The sequence below is a fragment of the Carassius auratus genome, chromosome 35 (assembly GCF_003368295.1).
Source record: "Carassius auratus strain Wakin chromosome 35, ASM336829v1, whole genome shotgun sequence".
NCBI classification, from domain to species: Eukaryota; Metazoa; Chordata; class Actinopteri; order Cypriniformes; family Cyprinidae; genus Carassius; species Carassius auratus.
Window position 1 is genome coordinate 3,638,653 of NC_039277.1, and position 27,511 is coordinate 3,666,163.

The 27,511-nt window shown below is 37.6% G+C and overlaps 1 protein-coding gene across 1 annotated transcript in view; it reads left to right on the forward strand.

The window, feature by feature from the left end:
* Positions 1–27,511, forward strand: part of LOC113054050 (A disintegrin and metalloproteinase with thrombospondin motifs 6-like) — a 107,120-nt gene that overhangs the window by 74,328 nt on the left and 5,281 nt on the right. Inside the window, exons 20-25 of the mRNA XM_026219337.1 lie at positions 5,394–5,557; positions 6,603–6,741; positions 8,580–8,709; positions 18,888–19,092; positions 19,180–19,356; positions 25,324–25,480. Coding sequence (XP_026075122.1) covers positions 5,394–5,557; positions 6,603–6,741; positions 8,580–8,709; positions 18,888–19,092; positions 19,180–19,356; positions 25,324–25,480 — 972 coding nt within the window. The remainder of the gene's footprint in view (positions 1–5,393; positions 5,558–6,602; positions 6,742–8,579; positions 8,710–18,887; positions 19,093–19,179; positions 19,357–25,323; positions 25,481–27,511) is intronic.

Below are 27,511 nucleotides of genomic sequence, written 5' to 3' on the forward strand. Positions count from 1 at the left end.
AGTCTGACAGCCTTCCTTGCTCTCATGTCTTATATTTGCTCATTGTCTTGATTTTGCCTGTTGTCTTTTTCCAACCGCAAGCTGAGTAAAACCATCATGGTTCTCTGCCATGTACTGTAACTAATTAAAACAATCAAACAAGCATGTCTAATTAAGTTGTTTTGAGTGCAAACATAAATATAGCTAGTGTGAATGACAGCTTGTTGGGTTTTGTTATCATGTTGATGTAGAGGTTTTTCTCACCGTTTGAAAGTAAGATAAGTTGTTGATGTTCTAGCACAGCGGTGGCTGTGTTTGCGCCAAAGTGTTTGTGAGCAACATATTTAAGAACATTTTAAAACACATTGTGTCTCCTACAGACATTCACATGCATACCACATTTGTCAAATATAAACATATGGCCCTGTTTAAAGTGAGAATCTTTTTAAATGGCCTTGAGATCATTAACGTCTGACAAATATTTGGCTGATGATGTAGCATGCTTGCAGAATTTGTTTTTTTTTTTATGTTTAACATCAGTCAGTTCTCTTAATTTCTAACTGAAACAACTGTCTTATCTTTCTGGTTGGGTTTGCCCTATTTTTCATTATAACTGATTTTTTGAGGGCATACACTCTAAAAACTGCTGGATTGAAAACAACACAATTTGGATTATTTTGACAACCCAGCGCTGGGTCAAAAAGGGACATACCCAGTGCTGGGTTATTTTAACCCAACCAGTTGGGTTATCATATTTAACCCAGCCTGCTGGGTTGCCTTTTTTATGGTTTAAAATGACTACATTGCAGGGTTTCAAAACCCAGAGCGGGTGTTTTTTATCACTGTATTTCAGAAGGAAAACTACTGTATATATAAAGTGTTCGATATCATTTCGCATGTAATGCTTGATGAGGCAGCGTTTGTGAGCTCAGCGCCGCTCTGCAGCCGTTACCCGTAAACTTTAAAATGAACTACTTTAAAATTAACCCAAATTGAGCTTGGCATTAAACTTACAAATGTTGTTCATTTTAAATATCACTTTTACACACAAATAATAATTATCAAAAGGAAAATATTTATTAAATACAAGAGAAAAGTCAAAAAGTAACATGTTAGAAGAAATGCAGAAAAGGATGGCCTTAACAGCTACAGAGTTCATAAATAAAGCATTTAACATTTGATGAATATAACTTAAGATCAAATTGGACTTTGTTCAATTGTATATATTGTATAAAAAAATATACGAAAACACTTATACAATAAATGTACAATTAGTTAGGTTCTTTACCAACTATTCTGGCATGACAGTACACAAATAAATCACAACATTAACTCTGATATTATAACATTTAACAGACGCATGTGTGTGTGTGTGTGTGTGTGTTTGTGTGTGTGTGTGTGTGTGTGTGTGTGTGTGTGTGTGTGTGTGTGTGTGTGTGTGAAAGAATGTGAGCAGGTGTATGATTGACAGAGTGTAAACTCTTCTACTAAACAACACAGAAAAAGCATTTAAATTTTTTTTTTTTTTTTTATTATTATACATTATACACTTACAGTTTGTTTCAAAGACCATGAATACAGATCATGCATCACGGTCCATTTTCATGATCTCTTTAGCATAACTGATGTAGTCATGAAGAAACCCCATCAGCACAGCATGTGACATCTTCTACATCATCCAGGGCAGCGTCCTCCTTTAAAACCAGTGCTGCATCAGTTTAGGGGAAAGAAGATTCTCCTCTCTGACCAGGATTCATCCCAGTCACCGCCTGCTCTTCATCAGTGGTCTAAGAGAAACACATTTGAAAAAATGTAACATTTAATTAAACTATCCATTTTCAGGTAGAGGTGTATTCACATCCGTAAGGATAGGTAAATAATCGGTTTAAAAGTTTCAACACTTTGTGCGGTTGTTTACTGTCTCAGTCCACCACAGCGCTCCAGAATGCTATAATGGCAGCACTAGTGTGAGGACAGGTGATATTGTTTGAATAAATATCGCTTTCAGAAAGCTTCTTTTCTGAAACATTAAAACAGTCATGACATTCACATACCTCACAAATGTTCATGTACGTGGAGGGCTGCTCTTCAAACCGTTAGTTCACCAAATAATTAAAATGGTCATAATTTACTCTCCCCATGTTTTTCCAGACTCATACAAACTCTGCTCATTTTTTGGAAAACATATGAATATATTTAAAGGCGCAATATGTAATTTTTCTGCTTTAAAAATAGCAGAAATCACTATATCTATGTTATACATATTTTTTAATTGTATACTTACATCATCCCGACAGTTTCCACGAACTTTCAAATCCGGACAAAATGATAGTTTAATTAGAAGACACGGCACGTTTCTTTATTTCCGTTTTGTCGCCCGTCTATGGCATCATATAAACTTTGACCCCTCTAGTTGATCTAACTTCCTGCGTAACCGCCTAATACAAAGGTGAACAGAAGCAAAGACAAGACGAAGAAGAAAAAGTAGTAGCTAGCCTTGATCGATACTATTATATTTTATATTTATATTGTTTATATTCATATTTAAACTTCAATCAATAACTTAGTTATGGATCATGATTATGCTTTGCCTGCACGTTCTGTGAAGCGCAAACGCACGGGTGAAATACATGACGAGGCACATTTAATATATTTTTAAGTAAAGATAAAGTTAGCTGAATGGATGCATACCTGTTTATCAGAATGCAAGCGAGTTCGGCATCTCTCTGTAGTTTCAGCTTGTCACGAAGCTCTCTCTATCTTGGAAATGCAACTCCAATATTTACCCGTGTCTTGTTGCTTCTCTTGTCCCAAAACCATCTTGGGTCATTTATTTCACCCGTGCGTTTGCGCTTCACAGAACGTGCAGGCAAAGCATAATCATGCTCCATAACTAAGTTATTGATTGAGGTTTAAATACGAATATAAACAATATAAATATAAAATATAATAGTCTCGATAAAGGCTACTACTTTTTCTTCTTCGTCTCGTCTTTGTTTCTGTTCGCCTTTGTATTAGGCGGTTACGCAGGAAGTTAGATAAACTAGAGGGGTCAAAGTTTATATGACGCCATAGACGGGCGACAAAACGGAAATAAAGAAACGTGCCGTGTCTTCTAATTAAACTATAATTTTCTCTGGATTTGAAAGTTTGTGGAAACTGTCGGGATGATGTAAGTACACAACTAAAAAAAAAAAAAAATATATATATATATATATATATATATATATATATACATACATACATACATATATATATTGATTTCTGCTATTTTTAAAGCAGAAAAATTACATATTGCGCCTTTAAGAGGGAAGACCAAGAATGATGACTCTCCAAATCAGACAAGACAACAACAAAGTTGGTTTGAATTCTGCAATAAAAAACACAGACATCAATGGTTTTAATGAAATGAGCACGTAATCACACTGTTGTTGCATCAAAATGTGAAGTAAACCAGCAGGAGACAACAGAAACATTTATTTTCTAAAAAATAACTTGCATAAAATCTCAAAAGAATGATGCTCTCCCATGTCTCTGGCTTTTAACATCTACAAAAACAAAAAACAAACATTATTTTACTCTTAGTAAAAAAACAACAACAACTGATAACATGAAACGTGAAATGACATCAATGGTTTCAATAAAAATTTATGTTATTCTAAAGTTTACTCTCCTTAAACCGTCTGTCCCTCTCTTCAGAAGAACACCTCATCCTCACACAGGTCTGTGACTCCTCACACAAACAGCTTCTGTGTCTTTAACTCTCGGCGCGAGGACAATGAAGACACGAGCTCGACAAGTCTGAAATATTACATGTAATAATAAGTATATTAATTAACATACTTATAACAGTTACCACTTCAACAGCCTCAAAATAATTATGCTAGTCTTTACTACACAATGCCGTTTCCTTTAGGAGACAAACATACATTCAGTTTAACCGCGAAAAAAAAAGACAAATTAACATGAGCATAACCGTGACCATAACCGTCTATTAACGCCTCAAAAAGTACAGATAATGTAAAATCTTATGTAAATATGACAAAATACATTCACTTACATTATATTAAAAGTACATCTACCGTTCAGTAACGTTACATGAACTTTTATACAACTCTTTAACATTTGGCGAATGCTTATCCATTCATATAAAAAAACATGCCTTGTCACTTTCAGCTATGAGACTTGAAAGAACCAATTGTCGTTTGGTATCATCGAACTCACATCTTGACACGATATGTTTAACATTTTTATCCTTTTTTTTTTTTAGGTAATAATGACTTAAATGTCAGTCTTTAGTCACTCATGTATAAATCATACTATTTTATGTAGCTTTTTTGTGCTTTTTAGAGCTAGACACTACTTTCACGTGCGGAAAAGAGCAGTTTAAACATTCTGCTGAATTTCGTCTTTATTGTTCCATGGGGGGAAAATATATTTTGATTTTGATTTTATGTAATTCGCAAAATAATAGAAATTTGTGGAAATGTCACCACAATAACAGATAACGGTGTAAAACTCTTGGACTTATTTGAAAGAGTTTATGACATGAAATTATACTAAATATTTCTCATACTTTTGAAAATCCAATGCTTAGTTGATCCTGATAAGCTCTCATTATCACAGTTGTAAACATGATGACTTCCTTCTTTCATGAAGGGGTTTGGCATCAAGGCATCTTTGTTTCCAGGCGGAACATTAAAGAATGCGACTTCTCCCGGAAATCCTGTATAATTCAACCAATTCGATGATGACTTCGAAACTCCTGAAGTGTTTAAAATTTTGTGTGCTGTATGCAATCAGATGTTCAACTATCTGTCCCTGGTAATGGCTGGCGTGTAGGCTGATAGTAATCTGGTGCTACAATTTGCCTATTTTAGCTAGTTTAGCCAAATATTAGTACCAAAATAATATTTGGCTATTTGGAGCTGCCCAGTTTCTAATAAAACATCTTAATCTTCAATGTAAGTGTTAACATTTGAAAGATTCATTAAAAGTACCATTAAATTCTTTGTTAGAAAAATACTTTGTGTACCTTTAAGAAAAATAAATGGTGTCTTTTTGAGCTGGAGTGAGTAAAAAAACATCTGGATTGTTCTTCTAGAATTTGGCCCCATCTGCATCAGGAAAAGAGTGAATATTTTGAGGTGTGTTATGCTTTAAGATGAGATCTTTGTTTTGACAACTGAGCAGTTGCGGTATATGTAAGACTTTCACCTGAACTTGGTAAGTTAGATCTACAAGCTGCACAGCGTCTGAAAGCGAGAGTGAAAATTGCCCATGACATCAGGAAGCCTGAGCTCCACTGTAAGATGATGCTCATCATGTTGATGAATGACAGCGATGACTTCACTCTCTGCTTGGCAGCATCTCGCTCGTATCGGGTTATTAACTGGAGCTCTCACTTTTCACAGCTTTGAAATCAGAGGGGGATGACTATTACATCAACGGAGCCTGGACCATCGACTGGCCCCGCAAATTTGACATTGCAGGAACAGCCTTTCACTACAAGAGGCCGACTGATGAACCCGAGTCAATGGAAGCTCTAGGGGCCACCACTGAAAAGTTGGTGGTTATGGTGAGTCGATCTTTATTTACTATAAAGAATACAGTAGTGTTAGTTGTACTAGTATTTTAAAAGTATCTGTTGGATATGAAACCTGGTAGGTCATTTACATGCTTTTTTTGCTTACACCGATGTGGGAAACCAATGTTTGCATCTAACTTGTGTATATGCCCCTTCCTCTATCTTCTACCTGTTTTTTCTTTTCACTGCTTCACTTTCCTTTCAGTAAAAGTGACAAAAATAATTAGTAATTCAAGTCTTTCCTTTGACTTATTTTCAGACTATAAAATCTCACATAATCAAGTTGTCTTATAGTAAAGTCACAGTAGTTATACTGTAGAGCAGGCTCGTGTTCTGAATGCACAATTTGAAATGGCTTGGCTCATTCTAAATAAAGTCCACATCTGTGAACAAACCTCACATGAACTCTGGCTAGCGGTTTCAGAGTTAACAGTTATATATGTTTGCACTAAAAACCTCTGTCTGGCCAAATAAGAGTGCTCATGTGCACATGTTTTATCACGCGTGTGTGTTCATTCCGAAAAGCCCCGTCTCGACAACCACAATGGCTTTCGCCTGGACAAAATTGCTGGAAATACCAGGCCTGGTCGCAGCACCGCTGGAAAACGTACAAGTGGCCAGTGCACCACAAGCCATTCCATTGCGGCCCACACTGGTTTACATGGCTTTCCAATTTATAACACACACACAATTACAGCTCTCTAACTAAGTAATTCAGGAGTAAAGCTGATGTGATATGCTAAATATGTGCTTGTTGAGGCTGAACTGAGGTTGGGCTCATCCAAAAAACATCCTATTCTTAATAATTTGATTGCTCCATTCCATACATTTTTAAGACCTCAGTATTTGTCTGGAGTTCTATAATACCTGGAGAACATCCAATTCAACTCAATGACAGTTGCCGGGTTGGTGCATCCAGCCTTGATCCACCCAACAATTTGGGAACAAAACCTAACCAGGTAGACACTGAACTCTTCTGTAGACCCATTATATTAGTAACAGAAAAGTAACCTGCCATCCAATTTTTATGTTTCAGGTGTTACTACAGGAACAAAACCTGGGCATCCACTACAAGTTCAATGTGCCGATCCAGCGTACAGGAAGTGGGGACAATGAAGTGGGCTTCTCCTGGCACCATCTGCCCTGGTCTGAGTGCTCTGCAACATGTGCAGGAGGTAAACCAATCAATCATTCACATCCTTACTAAGAAAGTTTGTTGTACCTACTTATCATTAGCTATGTTTCCAACTTAAGTTGTGAATTTAACTTGTACTCAAAATTAAAATATCACACAAAACATTTGTAAATAAAGTGCTGTTTCCATCCCATGTGTTTCTTGTGAACAAAATTGTCACTTCCTGGGAAACTGATGCAAATTATTAATATTAAAAATGAAAGTTGCTGCATCTGGGAATACTTGTGGCTCTGTATTACTAAGTAATAAATCACGACGCTTAATGCTTGGGAGAACAATAGTGTGAGACAGATATGGGAGGTGATTAATATACAAAATAATTTTGATAACGGACTTTGGCTCAGGCATTTATCATTTGATATGGTATTTGATTACTTATCCAGTTATCCAATCACATTACTTTTTTGATGTGCATTAAGGATTTTATAAGTTAAATATTTCCATTGTAGTTTATGTGGATGTCTTACTGTTAAAAAATTTAGCCTGCAAGTATTTTATGAACACTTTTAAAATGCATGCAAATCCTGGTGTTTCACAAAACCAGTTTGAATGATTCATTATGACTAATTATTTAATTATTAAAAATTTTGGTTTAGACTATTTTGATACTTTCATGGTACTTTTATGTAATTTTTTTTAAATCTTAAAAAAAGCTCTGTTTTGACTATATGGTCCATCAATTTGTTCTGCTAATGTACAAGTTATGCAGAGAGCAGAAAGGCTTATTTCAACATCTGAATGTTGTAACCACATGTAAATGTGAGCCCACACCTCAAATATGACCAGATTGTTCAAGCTGCCCCCAAAATAAATGGCTTTCTTACAACAATAAATAGTTTTCCTCTCTGCTTTTTTAAAGTATGGCCATTAAAAACATTGAAAATACTTGTTATATTCACCAAAATATGCAAACATCGCAAGCTAGTCCATGGAGGATTTTCTCCAGGCTCAGTGAACTCAATCTTATCTGTTGCTCAGTTCATTTGTACACATTTTAGTTTATATTAAAATACCCCAGAGCAACACTTATGTCATTTTTTTTAATTGTGTGTTATAAATATAATTCATGGCTGTTCTGTTGGCAAGCCACACAGGGAGTGCTTAAACAACTGCCATAAAAATTCTGCAATATTCTATAAAAAAGATTCGTGATTCACAGCGCTACAGAGTTTCTTGGATTTGATTCTTGCTTTTCTGCAAACTCCTATTAAATTTCAATGTTGCCATCTTTTTATTTCGATCATTATGTGCAACAACACTGATAACGGACTAACATCATGGAATGATTTCTTGAGATTACATTTACCCCCTAGTTTGGTTTCATCGAATCAAATCTCTTTTCTCGAAAGGGGTCATCATGCTCTCACCAGAGTATTTCATTATTTAGGTTACCCAATCAAGAATGCCGTATTGGCAGCTATTAGATCCACCTCACATGGTGGCTTTGTGCATTAGACAAGCTTGGCATAAACCAGCTTAACTGGAGGCTAATGTCTTTCCTTATGGGCCTCAAAGATCACCTGCACCAGTGGCTCCTAGTGCTGAGTATATAGCGTAGCGCTCTACTCTGCCATTGCTGTGCTGTGCTGTTCAACCGAGGCATTTACACACCTAGATACAGTACAATACTGAGGGGAAATAATATTCTCTATCGACACAGAGTGGTCCGTCAGCAAGTGGACCCCTAGAGAAGGTACCAAGAAGTAGTTTTACCTCAGGGATCGACGCCAACCACACAGCGCTTTGCTGTGCAGCACTTCAAACAGCTGAAAGCACGAGGCAGATGAATGAAGCAATGTTTTATTGTCTTTTTTGCAGGCTTACAGAAGCAGGAGGTGGTTTGTAAAAGACTGGACGATGGTTCGGTGGTCCAAAACAGCTACTGTGACCCGGACAGCAAACCGCCAGGGAATCAGCGACCTTGCAACACTGAGACTTGTCCTCCGGAGTGAGTATAGCAAATTTAAAGTGTATTAGAAAAAAAAAACACTCATGAATCTCATAACTGAAATTTGTTGTTCATATCCGGAACAAGGCAACAATTACAGTATAGCCCGTTTATAATTATTGCCTCTACTGGAACAAGGCAAAAATACTGATTAGAATTAGAAAATACTACAATTACTATAATTGAATTAATAATACAAATTACTATAATAAAAAATACAAAAATTATAATAATCATTGTAATGAATTTGAAGAATAATCTTTTTTTATTATTATTATACTTATATCAATTAAACTCAGTATAATGAAAACTATCATCATACATACTTAAAATTGTACTTTAATATATCATTACTTTTGGCATTATGGGAATGACAATTAGATGTTTTCACTTGACATCATATCTGAAACCGAAGATGTTACAAGTTTCCGATGACAAGCAATCCTGTCCACATTGAAGTCCACAGGAAGACACAGATTCAACCAGTCAGAAGTTAGTTGATATATATATTTACATTACATTTACATTTATTCATTTAGCAGACGCTTTTATCCAAAGCGACTTACAGATGAAGACAGTGGAAGCAATCAAAAACAACAACAAAAAAGCAATGATACATAAGTGCTATAACAAGTCTCAGTTAGGTTAACACAGTACACGTAGCATGGGATTTTAAATAATATAATAAAGAAAAAGAAAACAGAATAAAAAAGAAAAAGAAAAAAATAGAAAAGTGCAAACTAGTTAGAGGTCTTTGCACATACACACACACACATACATATACAATTGCATAATAAATGAAAAGAAAATAGAATACAAAAAGATTAGAAAGGTAGTTAGATTTTTTAAAGAATAGAATTAGAATAGTGAGTGTTAAAGTTAGAGGGTCAAATAAAGATGGAAGAGATGGGTTTTAAGCCGATTCTTGAAGATGGCTAAGGACTCAGCTGCTCGGATTGAGTTGGGGAGTTCATTCCACCAGAAGGGAACATTTAACTTAAAAGTCCATAAAAGTGACTTTGTGCTTCTTTGGGATGGCACAATCAAGCGACGTTCACTTGCAGAACGCAAGTTTCTAGAGGGCACATAAGTCTGAAGTAACAAATTTAGGTAAATGGGTGCAGAGCCAGTGGTAGTTTTGTAGGCAAACATCAATGCCTTGAATTTTATGCGAGCAGCTATTGGAAGCCAGTGCAAATTGATAAACAGAGGTGTGACGTGTATTCTTTTTGGCTAATTAAAAATTAATCTTGCTGCCGCGTTCTGAATTAATTGTAAAGGTTTGATAGAATTGGCTGGAAGACCAGCCAAGAGGGCATTGCAATAGTCCAGCCTGGACAGAACAAGAGCTTGAACAAGGAGTTGTGCAGCATGTTCCGAAAGAAAGGGCTTGATCTTCTTCATGTTGAATAAAGCAAATCTGCAGGATCGGACAGTTTTAGCAATGTGTGATATAGAGTTATGAGTGGCAGAGTTCGGAACTAATTATATTTCACAATAAGCAGGTCTATCCAGTGTGATGCCAAAGTAAAAGAAGCCAAATAATTATCAAAATGTCTTGTCACTTGTCATGGTCATGGTCACGGAGGGGGCTCATGTGAAGCAGCCTGAGCCCCAGCACTGGCGATGCTGCCACTCTGGAACATTTTTAGGGGGTGAGAAGCACCTATTTTGAAAGAGGCCGGAAGTCGCTGTAGAGCCACGGTGCGCTCCTTTACCATCATTGCCCTTGTTGTCACTGAGTTGAGCACTGTTCCCAGAAACAATATCCGTTGGCTGGGAGAAAGTGAACTCTTGGCAAAATTCCCCCTGAGCCCCAGGCATTCCAGGTGGCTGAGTAGCAGGGTTCTGTAACTCAATGCCTCCCTTTCTGACTGAGCTAGAACCACCCAGTCTTCGAGGTAATTGAAAAAGCAGAGTCCATTCTGCTTGAGAGGGGAGAGAGCCACATCCATGCACTTTGTAAACATGCGAGGAGCCAAAGACAGCCTGAAGGGGAGGACCCTGTACTGGTAAGCCACACCCTCGAAGGCAAATTTGGATGTGAAAGCGTCTTTCAGATCCAGTGAAAAGAACCAATCCCCGGAGCATATTTGTGAGAGGATTTGTTTCAGTGTGATCATTCTGAAGCTCCGTCTCATGAGGGCGCAGTTCAGATGGCTTAGATCAAGGATGGGGCACTGCCAACCTTCCTTCCTGTGAACTAGGAAGTATCGGCTGTAAAACCCTGAGTCCAGACAAGCTGGGGGAATGACTTCTATAGATCCTTTCACCAGCAGATTTTTCACTTCGGCACGCAGAACGTGCATGGGTCGTTGTGCGAACTGTAGGGAGCAGCCTTGATTTATTATTCCCATAACCTAATTTCACGCTAGATTGGGCCCATCATTTGCAGCAAACACAACTTCATTGACACCTGGAACTGAAAGAGGCAGAACACATGGGGCAGTTTGGAGGATGCCCCCTCCTCTTTCTTGCCTGTAGATCAGGATGACGGCGACTGCACGGGGTCCAGCACTATATTCGGGCGTGGTCCCTGGCGCTTAGGGAACTAAAACCATCTGGTGGCTGAGCAAGAATGGTTTCGAGGCTTGACTTTCTCAGGCTGGGCAGCGGCAGCAGCAGCTTGCACTTACATTGGAGGCTGTCGAATTGGCGCCTGCTTGGGGCGACTGACAGCAGCAGATAAAGTTTATTTTGGCAGAAAGTGTTGCATTGCCTGTGACGACTTCTGTGCCTGAGTGAAGCATTCTGCGAGCCCTTCCATCACTGGTCCAAAGAGGCCGCTGGGGGAGATCGGAGTGCTAAGTAGGGCACACGCCACGACTTAGTTAGCTCATCATGGACTTGGAAGAACGGCGAGGCTCTCTGATGAGGGGTTTGCTGGTGCCCCGGCAGAAACGCTCGTCCAGACAGCTACAGGATGGCTCCTCCGAAGGAGACCATTCTAGACCCAGCTCATCCACTGCCCTGTAGAGAATGCAGATGAGTTTGGCGTCCATCCAGAGTTTCGTGCAGCTGAGCTCTGATGTCGTCGAGTGGGTGGGGTCTGGCGAGTCTGACAGCTCCTCAGCATCCAAAACGTCTAGAGACGTCTAGCAGTTCCTCTTCAGTCCCTCCGAACAAGACTAAATCACTCATGGCAGCAGAGGGATATTGGTCATGACAAATGAAGAGGATGGGGGAATCTCCTCTGGGTGGAGAAAGTGAGGAACGCGGGGGCTGAGCCGGCGTGAGCTCACTCTCATCCTATCGCTTTAATCCTCTGCCCCTTTTTCCTTGCCGGCTCGCAAAAGGAAGTAAACGGGAGGGCGTGAGGAGCGAGATCACTCTCGGAGAAGAAAGCAATTTGGGAGCGAAGAAAGAGGCGAGATTCATATTCTCACAATGTGTGCTCGCTTGTCAGCGTGGTGTTTCCCCAAGCACGTGACACACTCGTTGAGCCAATCATCAGCGTGCAGAGGGGCTCTGCACAAGCTACAATGATGAGCCGGCATTTGCAACAACGGCGTAGAAAAAGGCTCATTTTGAGAAACTTGTTTTTTTTCTCTCACTCACCGGATAGCCACAGGGAAGCGAATGTTCTGCAGCTGGACCTGCAGTCGCATTCCAGTGTGAGGCAAGTCAGTGGCAAGCAGTTCAGCTGAGATCAGCAAAGAATCATCGTCGCTAAAGGAGTAGAAATCTGAATGCCTATGCTGAAGCGGCCAATATATAGCCAGAGGCCCCACCCATTCTGGTGGGCTTTGGCGGGCTTTGCTGCCATAGGTTCGTGCAGCACTGCTGCCGAGCCATTGGTTTGTTTCTATACACTGCACGAACCGATGGATGTGCAGTTTAACTGTATGATTGAATAAGGCTTCAGTTCAGGAGGAAAAATTAGTTTTTCCCCCATAGCGTCTTCGACGCAGTACGAGTGAAGTATTGAAAGGGTACAGGCTTTATTTATTTATTTCATACAAAATAAATTCTTTGTTGACAATTTTCCTTGAATTGTGAAGTAAAATGTATCTAATTTCCTAAACATGTGGCTTATACTCAAGGTTTTGCTGTCTTTGCCAGGCTAGGGTGAAAAAATACAGACATTTTATTCTGTTTTGATCAGCCTTATCAAAATAGTACATGGCTGCCTGGCAATAAAAAGCACAAAGGGCCACAACCCGTAATGTTTAATTTGTTTTCATAGCACCCCAGCCATAAAGAGCCTCTTTGAAGACAACTTAAAAACTAAGAAACATGATTTATTTCTTCATACAATATGTTGCCTATTTTCATTTTGGACTTTGGTGCCAAAATCCTAAAGGCATCCAAAAAAAGTATGAGTGATCACCTGCGTTTAATTGTATTGGCTTGCAGATTTTATGAACCCTCAAGGGACAATATCCATAAACGTGTGGAGTATGCGTGTGTGCGGCGGCCAGATGCACTTAGCACTCATTTTCAATGGGGCGAGCAGCTGAGCAAAGTTAACTTGTGTCTGCAAGTCTTAAATTGGAAGGAGGAATTAAATAGTTTTGGCCTCTGCACTTCTGCATCTTGCCAGTGGAGGGTTTAGTGAACCTGAACCCCAAGATGGGCATCGCTAATAACATCATGTAAAATCTATTTCCATCTCCAACTGATGTCAGAGGAATGCAGTCTCTGGCCCAGAAAGGGTCACAATGGTCATTCGAGAACACCCTGTTGTTTTGTGGGACTATTTTGGGATAATATCTCTCTAAAGATTTTGAAGATAATGACAGATTTTATTACGTGAAACGTAAAACCATGGGTGTACATTACAATAAATAATAAACAAAATCAAGAGCAATTTTTTAAAGGGACACAAAGATGTTTTGCTTTAAAGTCTTATAGTGGGGGCTTTTTATATTTGCTTAGAATTTTTGTGCACTAAAAAATTATCTTATGTCTGTTTTTATTTTCTCTGTCATTTTATTTGTCCAACAACACAAGTGGTAGTTATTTAAATATGAGTTAGGTTCATAGGTTCACCACACGGTCATATTATAATTATTAAATTATCTTGCGTCCTCCATATACTATTGTTTTTATATTTTTTTTACTACTAACACAATTATTTTAATTATATATCATTTTATACTACAGTTCTTACTGGTTCTTGAATCTGATTGGATGAAAGCTTTTTCAGCGCCATGATATTATAGTTATAACAGCTTTCCAACCATTTCACTGTTTGTATCACTCCGCTTGCAGTATTTCTCACAGCAAGTGTCATGGCGGATGCCCAAATCCACTATAATTTTATAAATAATACAGTTTTTGTGTCATGCAATGTAGTTTAGGTGAGAATGTAGTTGTTTAAACTTCAGATATGGGGTTTGTTAATAAAGATAACGTCTACTTGAAAATTTGCTTCAACTTTTTCAGAGATGTGAGCTGCAGGGTGTCAGCGGCCGTTCAGCACTCATGAACCGACCGAGAGCAGCTTCACCTCAGCAAGATCTTCTTGCTGGTGGCTCTGATGTCTATAGTGGTTAAACGTGAGATAAAATTTGTTTAGGGTAATTCTAACAGGCAATCTTTGGTCTCTTCAGTTTAATCTACTATTTGTTTTGAAGCAAATAGTTTTGGCTGAGGGCCAAATCTCTTCACGTTATATTTTCTGTAACTTCAATGCTGAGTGCTGCCTTTGTACTTTTGCATGAATTGCCTAGCACCTTCTCTGATGGCAGCTGTTGTTTATTAAATATTATTCAATAAATGATTATTTATATAAATAATACTAGTATTTAATAATAGTTTTTAGTACTGAGAAATGGTGTGTGTGTTCGTGAAGGTGATTTTAGTTATATTATTCCTCCATTAGATGAGTCAGCAGTAAATACTTGAAAGAGACTGAAGCAGGGTTGTAAAAAAGGAACACCTTGTAAGATGCAGTCAACAAATGCAGTGAGTAGCGCCATCATTGGAAATCACCCTTAACAGATGAAAGGATAGTGTGAGAAAAATATAACTTTCCTCAGTGGACATTCAAACTAATGTTTTATTGAGAATGTGAAATTGAGCTGAAGAATGAGTGCTGTATCAGATGCAGGTTATCACACTCAGTCCAATTCTCACATATAATACTCAACTCTACATAATACAATACAGTGAACTTTTAATAACAATATGCTTTCAATGAATTAAAGTAAAGCAATTAATTATTAATGTTCTAAAGTGATGTTTTCAAATTAGTAATGGAGGCTTGAGCTCAGCTGTTAAACTTTCAAACTGATATTTGAATCTGTGGTGGAAGGAAGTAGTTCCACACAAAAGATGTGGAACTTTTTATATACACTCTTGTGCTGTCGAAAAAGCAACACCACACTTGTAGCAGTGCGATATGGCTATACAGGTGCTGGTCATATACAGTATTGTTCAAAATAATAGCAGTACAATGTGACTAACCAGAATAATCAAGGTTTTTCGTATATTTTTTTATTGTACGTGGCAAACAAGTTACCAGTAGGTTCAGTAGATTCTCAGAAAACAAATGAGACCCAGCATTCATGATATGCACGCTCTTAAGGCTGTGCAATTGGGCAATTAGTTGAATTAGTTGAAAGGGGTGTGTTCAAAAAAATAGCAGTGTGGCATTCAATCACTGAGGTCATCAATTTTGTGAAGAAACAGGTGTGAATCAGGTGGCCCCTATTTAAGGATGAAGCCAACACTTGTTGAACATGCATTTGAAAGCTGAGGAAATGGGTCGTTCAAGACATTGTTCAGAAGAACAGCGTACTTTGATTAAAAAGTTGATTAGAGAGGGGAAAACCTATAAAGAGGTGCAAAAAATGATAGGCTGTTCAGCTAAAATGATCTCCAATGCCTTAAAATGGAGAGCAAAACCAGAGAGACGTGGAAGAAAACGGAAGACAACCATCAAAATGGATAGAAGAATAACCAGAATGGCAAAGGCTCAGCCAATGATCACCTCCAGGATGATCAAAGACAGTCTGGAGTTACCTGTAAGTACTGTGACAGTTAGAAGACGTCTGTGTGAAGCTAATCTATTTTCAAGAATCCCCCGCAAAGTCCCTCTGTTAAAAAAAAGGCATGTGCAGAAGAGGTTACAATTTGCCAAAGAACACATCAACTGGCCTAAAGAGAAATGGAGGAACATTTTGTGGGCTGATGAGAGTAAAATTGTTCTTTTTGGGTCCAAGGGCCACAGGCAGTTTGTGAGACGACCCCCAAACTCTGAATTCAAGCCACAGTACACAGTGAAGACAGTGAAGCATGGAGGTGCAAGCATCATGATATGGGCATGTTTCTCCTACTATGGTGTTGGGCCTATTTATCGCATACCAGGGATCATGGATCAGTTTGCATATGTTAAAATACTTGAAGAGGTCATGTTGCCCTATGCTGAAGAGGACATGCCCTTGAAATGGTTGTTTCAACAAGACAATGACCCAAAACACACTAGTAAACGGGCAAAGTCTTGGTTCCAAACCAACAAAATTAATGTTATGGAGTGGCCAGCCCAATCTCCAGACCTTAATCCAATTGAGAACTTGTGGGGTGATATCAAAAATGCTGTTTCTGAAGCAAAACAAAGAAATGTGAATGAATTGTGGAATGTTGTTAAAGAATCATGGAGTGGAATAACAGCTGAGAGGTGCCACAAGTTGGTTGACTCCATGCCACACAGATGTCAAGCAGTTTTAAAAAACTGTGGTCATACAACTAAATATTAGTTTAGTGATTCACAGGATTGCTAAATCCCAGAAAAAAAAAATGTTTGTACAAAATAGTTTTGAGTTTGTACAGTCAAAGGTAGACACTGCTATTTTTTTGAACACACCCCTTTCAACTAATTGCCCAATTGCACAGCCTTAAGAGCGTGCATATCATGAATGCTGGGTCTTGTTTGTTTTCTGACAATCTACTGAACCTACTGGTAACTTGTTTGCCACGTAGCAATAAAAAATATACTAAAAACCTTGATTATTCTGGTTAGTCACATTGTACTGCTATTATTTTGAACAAAACTGTAATTAGAATATCATCAAAATGTTGATTTCTTACACTAATTCCATTCAAAAAGTGAAACTTTTTCATTACATTAATTGATTACTTGCAGACTGATATGTTTCAAATGTTTATTTCTTTTAGTTTTGATGATTAACTGACAACTAAGGAAAATCCCAAATTCAATATCTCAGAAAATTAGAATATTGTGAAAAGGTTCAATATTGAAGACACCTGGTGCCACACTCTAATTAGCTAATTGACTCAAAACACCTGCAAAGGCCTTAAAATGGTCTCAGTCTAGTTCTGTAGGCTACACAATCATGGGGAAGACTGCTGACTTACACAAGGAGGGGAAGACACAAAAGGTCATTGCAAAAGAGGTTAGCTGTTCACAGAGCTCTGTGTCCAAGCACATTAATAGAGAGGCAAAGGGAAGGAAAAGATGTGGTAGAAAAAAGTGTACAAGCAATAGAGATAACTGCACCCTGGAGAGGATTGTGAAACAAAACCCATTCAAAAATGTGGGGGAGACTCACAAAGAGTGGACTGCTGCTGGAGTCAGTGCTTCAAGAATCACTTACCACAGACGTATGCAAGACATGGGTTTCAGCTGTCGCATTCCTTGTGTCAAGCCACTCGCCTGGGCTAAAGGACTGGACTGCTGCTGAGTGGTCCAAAGTTATGTTCTCTGATTAAAGTAAATTATGCATTTTCTTTGGATATCAGGGTCCCAGAGTCTGGAGGAAGAGAAGAGAGGCACACGATACACATTGACTGAGGTCCAGTGTAAAGTTTCCACAGTCAGTGATGGTTTGCGGTGCCTGTCATCTGCTGGTGTTTGTCCACTGTGTTTTCTGAGGTCCAAGGTCAACGCAGCCGTATACCAGGAAGTTTTAGAGCACTTCATGCTTCCTGCTGCTGACCAACTTAATGGAGATGCAGATTTCATTTTCCAACAGGACTTAGCACCTGCAAACAGTGCCAAAGCTACCAGAACCTGGTTTAAGGACCATGGTATCCCTGTTCTTAATTGGCCAGCAAACACACCTGACCTTAACCCCATAGAAAATCTGTTGTGAAGAGGAAGATGTGATATGTCAGACCCAAGAATGCAGAAGAGATGAAGGCCACTATCAAAGCAACCTGGGCTCTCATAACACCTGAGCAACGCCACAGACTGATCAACTCCATGCCACGCCGCATGCTGCAGTAATTCAGGCAAAAGGAGCCACAACTAAGTATTGAGTGCTGTGCATGCTCATACTTTTCATGTTCATACTTTTCAGTTGGCCAAAAATCCAGATTTCAGATACTGAATTGGGGATTTTCCTTAGTTTTCAGTTATAATCATCAAAATAAAAAAAATAAACATTTGAAATATATCAGTCTGTGTGTAATCAATTAATATAATAAACAAGTTTCACTTTTTGACTGGAATTAGTGAAATCAACTTTTTGATGATATTCTAATTATATGACCAGTACCTGTATATCAGCATGCTGTGATTACCTACTGCCATTTCACAGCCGTTCTGATATGCAGCCCTATCACACTGCTACGAGTGTGATAAAAACACAGCATGGTTTTTAATGGTATTAAAAAGGGGGGTCAACCCTCAAATGTGGTAGGTCCTGAAAATATATTTTGATGAAATAAAGCAAATACAGTTCTGTGGTTGGTAATAAATATTTATGGATGGAGAATTTCCTTTTTTGTGAAAACATTTTTGGGTCAGAAAGATCATCATGGATTCATTTATTTGATTTAAAAATAAAATAAAAAAACAATAAAAATGTACTGTAATATTGTGAAATCTAATTACAATTTAAAATAACTGGTTTCTATTTAAATATATAAAAAAATTTAATTTATTCCTGTAAAGCAAATATGAATTTTCAGCATCAGTCTTAGTCACAAAATCCTTCTGAAATTATTCTAATATGCCGATTTGCTGCTCAATAATTTTTTTATAATCACTTGAAAACTGTTGTTCTGCTTTGATGAAAAGAAAGATCAAAAGAACAGCATTTATTTGACATTTCTTAAAAAAAGCCTAAAACCTCACTTACCCCAAACTTTTTATATGCTATACGTACATGTTAAAATATATTTTGATGAAATATACATAGAACATAGAACTTATGGTTGTTGTTGGAATATTTAGGGCAATTTCCATTTTCCGTTTACTTGTGTTTCAGGTGGTTAATCGGTGACTGGTCAGAATGTGGGAAAACCTGTGATGGAGGCATCCGAACACGCACTGTTTTATGTATCCGTAAAATCGGACCTGCTGAGGAGGAGTCTCTGGTGGACAGCCACTGTCTGACCCATCGGCCAATAGAACAAGAGTCCTGCAACAATCAGTCCTGTCCGCCCCAGTGGGTGACGCTGGACTGGTCTGAGGTGACTTGATGTGTTCTTCATGTATCTCTATCCTCTAGAATGCCTGCCAGTCTTTTAGTTTTAATATTATTGTGTTTTTGTTTATAGTGTACCCCAAAGTGTGGCCCTGGCTTCAAGCACCGCATTGTTCTGTGTAAAAGTAGTGACCTGACCAAAACCTTCCCACCAGCCCTCTGTTCTGACCAAAACAAACCTCCAGTCCGTATTCGCTGCAGCCTAGGACGCTGTCTGCCACCACGCTGGATCCCTGGAGAATGGGAACAGGTAATACAAGTTCACACCTCATTCCACAGTTATTCATCCGGATGAGGACAGTTTAACTGAACCAGAACCACGATTTGCTTTCTGCTACTGTCTGATTGGTGGAATTTTCTGTACAAACTCTGTACAAAACTACTAGCTTCAGCAAAAGTATATACCACCAAAAACATGTACAATCAATTAAGATCACAGTAGGTTTGTCCTTAAAGGTTTATAAATTACTGAAAAAAAGTCTGTTTCCTTATGGAGAAAACGAATGGCATTTTTACTTTCAGAACTTGACTGTTGCACTCTTTAGACTCAGTTAACATCCTACTTTTTTCTCTCATTGAATACTGCTTCATTTAAAATTGGTTGTGAAAACAGTTCAAGCTGACTATAAACTTCAAGCAAATTCAGCCTTGAATATTTCAGGTGTTGTTATGATTTAGAACAAATAATGTTGTCTTCACAAATGTATTCCACAGCATTCCTGGTCTGAAAATGCAGGCAAGGCTGCAAGGCTGTGTAAAGACTATTTTAATACAACATGAAAAATACCATGTGTTTAGTTGACGTCAATAGAATTTACACTCTCGTGATTAAAGAGGGTCTCTGGAAAGCCAGTGACGTGTTTACGTAGGTGACAGTAAATATAACAGCCCAAGAGTGTGTAAATGATGCTAATATCATCCAGATTGTTTGAGGTTCATCTCTTCAGTAGACAAGGTTTTCGGTCAATGCCAAGAATATGTTTTAAAAAAGAAAAAACATATCACTCTCAGACCAATCCAGCAGTTTCATGCTTTAAAAAATTTGATACAATCAGAATAACTGTAGTGGCTTATAGTAAATATTTTTTTTAAATAACACAAAAATACGGACAGGTAATATTCGATAAGGATAAGAATTAAGGGTAGATTATGATCTTATCCATCAGGAATTGATTTCTTTAAATGGAAAGTTGAAAAATAGAGTCCAGCAGTGTATTTTTGTAGACCAACCCAGATGTTTGGCTTTCTGTTTGGCTCCCTCGACAAAAACCCAATAGGGTTATGAGATACTGAATTTGGGATATATAAACATAAAAATTAAAAGAAATAAACATTTGAAATATATCAGTATGTGTGTAATGAATGAATATAATGTACAAGTTTCACTTTTTGAATGGAATTAGTGAAATCAACTGTTTGATGATATTCTAATTATATGACCAGCACCTGTACAGCAGAGTGACTAATGAGTGAAATTTGTGTATTGTATTAGTTTGCTAGGCAACTAATTTTTCCAATGAATAACTGAGCTACATCATGGAAGGAGACTACTGGAATACATCTCAGTTTAATTTCCGACAGTCACAATTTACTCCCTCCAGCAACGTCGAGACCTCTAATGTAGAAAAGCTGACAGTAGTCAGAGATTACAATGACATTCCACAAGTAGCTCTCACTCCTTAGTTTTGAAGCATTGAGTTTGGCCGAGAATTCACAAGCGTGCCTCAAATCACCTTCAGTCATATTTCTAATAACTGTCAATCACGACTAATTATAATAAAAGCAACTATAGTAAATGTAACATTTTAGTTCATTATTTTAAAACATAAGATGTTAGTGAAGTTTTCTAAAAGATCTCAGTACCTTTAGTTTGAAAGTGTATCATATCAGTATTGCTTTGTCTTGTCATGTAACATCCTCAATATGTTATTTTTTTTTACTATATACTTCACTGCAAGTTGCGGTGACTAGTGAATGCCACTAAATGCAGAAGCAATTATGTATAGAGTGCATTTATAGAAATTAACATGTTTTTATGATTATAAAAAAATAACCAGTTATTAATTTCCCTGTGGTTCTGGTATTCAGGAGAGAGAGTTTTGTTTGCCAATACTTGGTAGAAAGTAAAAGAGATATCCTTGTGCACACGTTAATATTCCGCTTGGTTTCAGAATTCCATTTGATTTCAGATTCGCTTGCCCCTAAATACTTTGTAAAAAATTAACAAACCAACCATTGTTGGTCAAATTAAATATGGTTCAGATGAACTTCTTCCTGTTAAGACAATGGTTCTTGGCCAGTGTTGGGGAAAGTTACTTTTAAAAGTAGTGAATTACAATATTGTGTTACTCCCTAAAAAAAAAAAAATTAACTAATTGTGTTACTTCGTAACTTATGGAAACCATTATGCTACATTACTTTTTCCTCATCTGTCCTGGACTTGCTTTTATTATAAAAAAAAAATAAAACGTTCTATTTTTGGCAAATAATGGATAATGAATAATCCACAGGCTGAAGGAAATGTAGATTCACATCTGTACTATAGAGGGTGCAGCTCAAACAAACCTTGCAAAAAGGTTAAAGAATGAAACAAACATTTTCTAAAGTCATTTCTTTAGTAAGGTTGGCTCAAAAGGTCAGCAGCAAAGACATTGGTTAAAAAACTGGGATTAAATTGTCAGGGTAGTAATGGAAGATGAATCAGTTGCAGGGATAACAAAGATTTGGGTTTCAAACACAAAACAGGAACTAAGTCACAGTCCAGGAGGATATCCAGAAGAGATTCCAGCCGAGTCCAAGAAGTTGAATGTCAGCTCAGCAGGAGGTGTCTAGGGGAGGGGGTCCTGAGCAAATAGCAGAGAGTAACAGTCCAAGAGCAACAAGACAGTCCAGAGAACAAGCAAGGGATGGGAGGAAGGAAGCAGGGAGTCCAACAGCCAGAGCCGAAGGGGTAGCTGGGGAGCAAAAGGGGTGGTGGGAAAACAACTAAACTTAAAGGCAAGAACTCATAAACAAGGAACTAGATTGAACTGAACTAAATCAAAAGAAAACCCCTAATATCAAAAAGGTATAAAATAAATGCAAAGGAAACCAAGCTAGACAGTAGTAGGAACAAGACCAAACAACAGCGTCAAGAGCCAGGTTAACTCAGTAGAGCAGAGATTCAATCTGGCACAGGACAGAAAACAAGAGGGGAATATAAAGGGTGAGTAACGATCTAAAACAGGTGTAACCCTAATGAGATAATAAGGTAACCATAGGGGCGGGGTAACAATCGACAATAAAGCACATGGCAAACAAACCAACTGACAGCCATGTGCTCCAGACAGACCAGGGGCCCGTTCTTCGTACGTCGCTAACTCAGTTAGCTGGATTTGATTGTTGACGATTTGGCGTGATCTTGGATCTTTTGGTTCTTCGAAGCTCATCCCGGAGCTGCTGTCATAGTAACAGGTCTGTAAGCTTAAACCTTCTCGGGAGCAGACTTATTTCATGTAAACAGGATTAGATCGCTTCTTTTCAACCAGAACTGATACTCAAAATGTGTCTGCTACCACCGCTACTTTATTACAAGAGTATTGTACTGATCCAGGGACAATAATCTATAATAATAAATCATATATTTTTTTTAAAATAATATAATGTTGTGTAGTCCATAACAGGCTACTATAGACAGCCAGTTTTACTCACTGAAATATTTATTTGTCATAAAATTACTATTTCATAATTGTATCAGAGTCGTACACACATGCTATACAGATAGAGCCGTGCATTATTTTGAGTGATGACTGCTATTATAAGAGTGGCTTGATGGAGCGCAGGAGATGCAGATAATATGATATTGATCCTTTAGAAACTTTCATTAATGCGGTCACGTAACAAATCTGTCCCAATATAAAATGAATAGATAATTTCTACATTGAAATAAAAACGTAAACACTGCACAACTATTATAAATTGCGAATCTAAATAATTGGGAATCATGAAAAAATATATAATAAAATAAAAACATGTATCTATTATCCGTTTCATGTATCTATTATAACATTTATTTATTATAACAAATTATATGACATCATTACATTGCCGTCTTCCCACCAGCCAAGGGGATATGTATCGATACTCGAAACCATGATCAGCAGTGCAGCGATTGGCCGGTGGCAAGACGGCAATGTAATGATGTCATATAATTTAAAACGACACCTGACAAAAAAAACTTGACACATTTTTGGACTTTTATAAGGAAACAGCCAAGCAAACAAAACTACATAAATGTTATAATAGATACATGAAACGGATAATAGATACATGTTTTTATTTTATTATATATTTTTTCATGATTCCCAATTATTTAGATTCGCAATTTATAATAGTTGTGCAGTGTTTACGTTTTTATTTCAATGTAGAAATTATCTATTCATTTTATATTGGGACAGATTTGTTACGTGACCGCATTAATGAAAGTTTCTAAAGGATCAATATCATATTATCTGCATCTCCTGCGCTCCATCAAGCCACTCTTATAATAGCAGTCATCACTCAAAATAATGCACGGCTCTATCTGTATAGCATGTGTGTACGACTCTGATACAATTATGAAATAGTAATTTTATGACAAATAAAATATTTCAGTGAGTAAAACTGGCTGTCTATAGTAGGCTGTTATGAACTACACAACATTTTTATATTATTTTACAAAAAATATGATTTTATGATTATGATTGTCCCTGGATCAGTACAATACTCTTGTAATAAAGTAGCGGTGGTAGCAGACACATTTTGAGTATCAGTTCTGGTTGAAAAGAAGCGATCTAATCCGGTTTATATGAAACAAGCCTGCTCCCGAGCAGGTTTAAGCTTACAGACCTGTTATTATGACAGCAGCTCCGGGATGAGCTTCGAAGAACCAAAAGATCCAAGATCACGCCAAATCGTCAACAATCAAATCCAGCTAACTGAGTTAGCGACGTACGAAGAACAGGCCCCAGGACACAACATAAACAAACCCAGATCAGGCCGGTTCCTTGAAATAAATACATAAAGGACATTTGTGTTATTTACCATTTAATTATAAGTTTGTGTCATGTTCTGAGTTTGCATTTCATAGTTTTTATTAATTTTGAGAAATACTGCAGTAGTTTATTTGCAAGTGAGATGAGTAAATGCATGTTTACATTTAGTCTAGATATACAAGCATCATGTTCAGACAGAGCACACAATACCTCTGCATTTACTCCCAATTTCTCTTAACATGGGTTCTGGAGAGCTGTCAGTCAATAAAAGGGAAAACAAAGTAACTGGCATTACTTATTTGAAAAAGTACATTAAAAAAGTAATAAGTAAAAAATAACTTGTAATGTGTTACTCCCAACACCGTTCTTGACTAGAATAGTGGACAAGACTTTGTGTCTGTAGACAAATGGGTTGAATATATTGTTCTTTATACAATTTTAGACCAGTTACTAAAGTCTAACTTAATTGACTCCTCGTGGCAAAGTGGCTTGTAATATTTTAACCTTGCTTTTTATTCATACATGTTCTTCATTCTAATACTGTTGTCTTTCAAATACTGTACCTTTGTAGTGTATAGTAACTTAGATTGGTTGTTGTGCTTAAAGTGACACTAGCACTGTGTGATTTGATCATTTTAGAAAAATATGAATTATTTTCAGAAATAATTATTAAAATGATTTAGTTCTGTCTTTGTTTGCATTGTCATAGTTTTAACTATGTAATAATTTATATTCTTCTAATTGATTTTCATGATTTATAATTGAAAGTCTCTGTCTGTGGCACTGGTTAAACAATCTTATGGTTAAAAGTAATTTGCAAAGTAGTAAAATAAATGTTGAAGGCTTGGTGAAATGTTTTGACCTTATATGAGAAAAAGATTTAAGTCTGTTTTAAAAATAAAATCAACAGCAGGTCCCAGAGGATGGAGAAACTGCTTGTAAAGTTATGAGTATTCATATTGGTTATCATCAGTTATTTTTTATTTATTTACTTACTACTAATTACTGCTTATTAGTTAGTATGGGGTGGATTAAGGGATTTAAATATAGTCATGCAGAAGAAGGCATTAATATGTGCTTTATACGTTAATATGCTTTATATAAAACTGATTTATTAACAGCTTTTCAGTCATAATATCACTGCATCCATAGTTCTGACGTAGGTAATAGAGACTGTACTAAAGGCTCTCTGTGTGTTTTTACAGTGCTCTGCTCAGTGTGGACTAGGACAGCAGATGCGGACGGTTCAGTGTCTGTCGTATACAGGACAGCCCTCCACCGAATGTCCAGAGTCACTACGGCCCAACATCATGCAGCAGTGTGAAAGCAAGTGTGACGCTACACCCATCTCTGGTGGCGACGGTAAGTCAGTCACCCTTCCTCTAATCCTGTGAAAGAGTGGCGATGGCTTATGAGTGTTTCGTATGAGCTGCACCTGGCTTTGATCACAGTTTTGACATTTACAAAGTTTGTGGTCTCTGCGTTCAATTTTGAATTAACAAAGGATTATATCGTTCTGTTCTTGACCGTTATTAAATACTTCAGTTTGGAAACAAGACGGTACAATCCTGGATTCAATAAACGTTCCATGACCCTTGAGAGATGGATCCCTATTCAGATTCCTTCACTGGGGAAGCAGCGTTAGATTATCCCTCCTAATGGACCCTAATAGGATTAGTTGTGTCCTAATCAGCAGCAGTGACAGAATGTCTACTTTCATTGTCTTCAGCCATGGCAGTTTAAAGACTCTAATAAGAAAGCCATCGATTGAGGTTGGGCCAGTTAGCACCATCAGCACACTGTCACGCTAATGCAGATGGCCGTCTGCCCGCGCTGTGAATCAGGTCACTCTCTTTTTATGCTTAGATGCTATAATTACCATAAGAGGCTTGTGCCCAGGCCCTGAGTCATGGCTTCTTTTGAAGGAGAACTTAGAGTTTTGGCTTTGACACAAAGGTAGTCTATTAGATTTCCAGTGCTGCAGGGTCATGCAAGATTCTGTCCCCTTCCTACTGAATCCGCCTTGGACCCAAAAATAACTTTTAATTGGTACTCTACATCAGGGGACCCAGAAATCCCACAGAATTGTGTTTTTTTTATTCAGACTTAGCATCTACCTTCACGAAGCTACTGGCTAACTGACTGTCCTTCATATTCACATAAGTGATGTTCTCAAGCCTAATATGTATTTAATGTTACAGGCTCAACCACACGATCACAGAAGTACTACAATAAAAGTTTACTGTTCATGCACACACACTAATGTCAGCAAAATGATTCGGTGTGTGCAATTAATGATTAGCCTGCTTCCTTCTCCTTCTAAAATAAAATATTATGGTTAGTCTAGCATTAACCATTTGTTTTGTTGTTTTTTTGTAGTAGAACCGTGGCTAATTTTAGTAAGGGTTAGCATTTATCATTCTAATTATACGTTTGCTTAGGGTGTATGCAATTTACGACACTATCACTGCTTATTTGTAGCTAACTCTGCTACAAAGGGATAACTAGAAAGGCTAATTTGATTAATAAGATGCTGCCATACATTTAGGGGTCCTATAGAATTTCTTGTGATGCATCTGATTAGGACAACATGTAACAAGGTTGGAATTGACAGGAAGAAAACATTAGCACAGGCCGGGTTGTAAAACATCTAAGGATGACAGGACAGTGAGATTTATATGGGCTGCTAATTTTCATCCATGCAATCTAGTTGACAAATAATTTTCATTGGTGCTCGCTTTCACTAGCATATTAAAATTTGAGCCTTTCGCCACTGCACTGATTAAGAAAATTAGCAAAATATGCTAATAACACTAGAAAATGCGCAAAATATGTGTGAATGGCTTGGTTTCAGTTTTGATGTAAACAAGATCTTCTCCGCATTAATGTTCTCTTTTCCCGCAATATTTGTAATCTACAACACAGCAGCGCTACATTTAGCCACTGCACTGCCACCTAGATTCACACAGACATCTGAAATATGACTCGCATTCTAAGAACCCAGAAGGTTGTCCACAGAGGACATGCAAATATGCTTTTCATTAAAAATACTGAGGGATATGAAGTGAAATGAAAAATGAAATTAGTAAAACGTTCTTCCATTCAGTTGATATGGAAACATGTTTGACATGTTTGACTGTAGTTTCATTACTTTAAATGATAAAAAGCAAAGTAGCTGTTCTTTATTGCTTTGAACAGCTCATCAGAGATTTTAGATAGAGAGAGTTGGGCCCAGTAGTAGGTCCAGCAGCCTCTGGGATCTGTTTCAAAGTCTTGAGTCATTGATCCACACAGACTTGCTTGTCATATAAGGAGACCGTTCACCTAAAATTAAGTCTGTCATTTTTTACTTGCCTTCATGTCATACTGAACTCATTTGACGTTTTCTTTTTT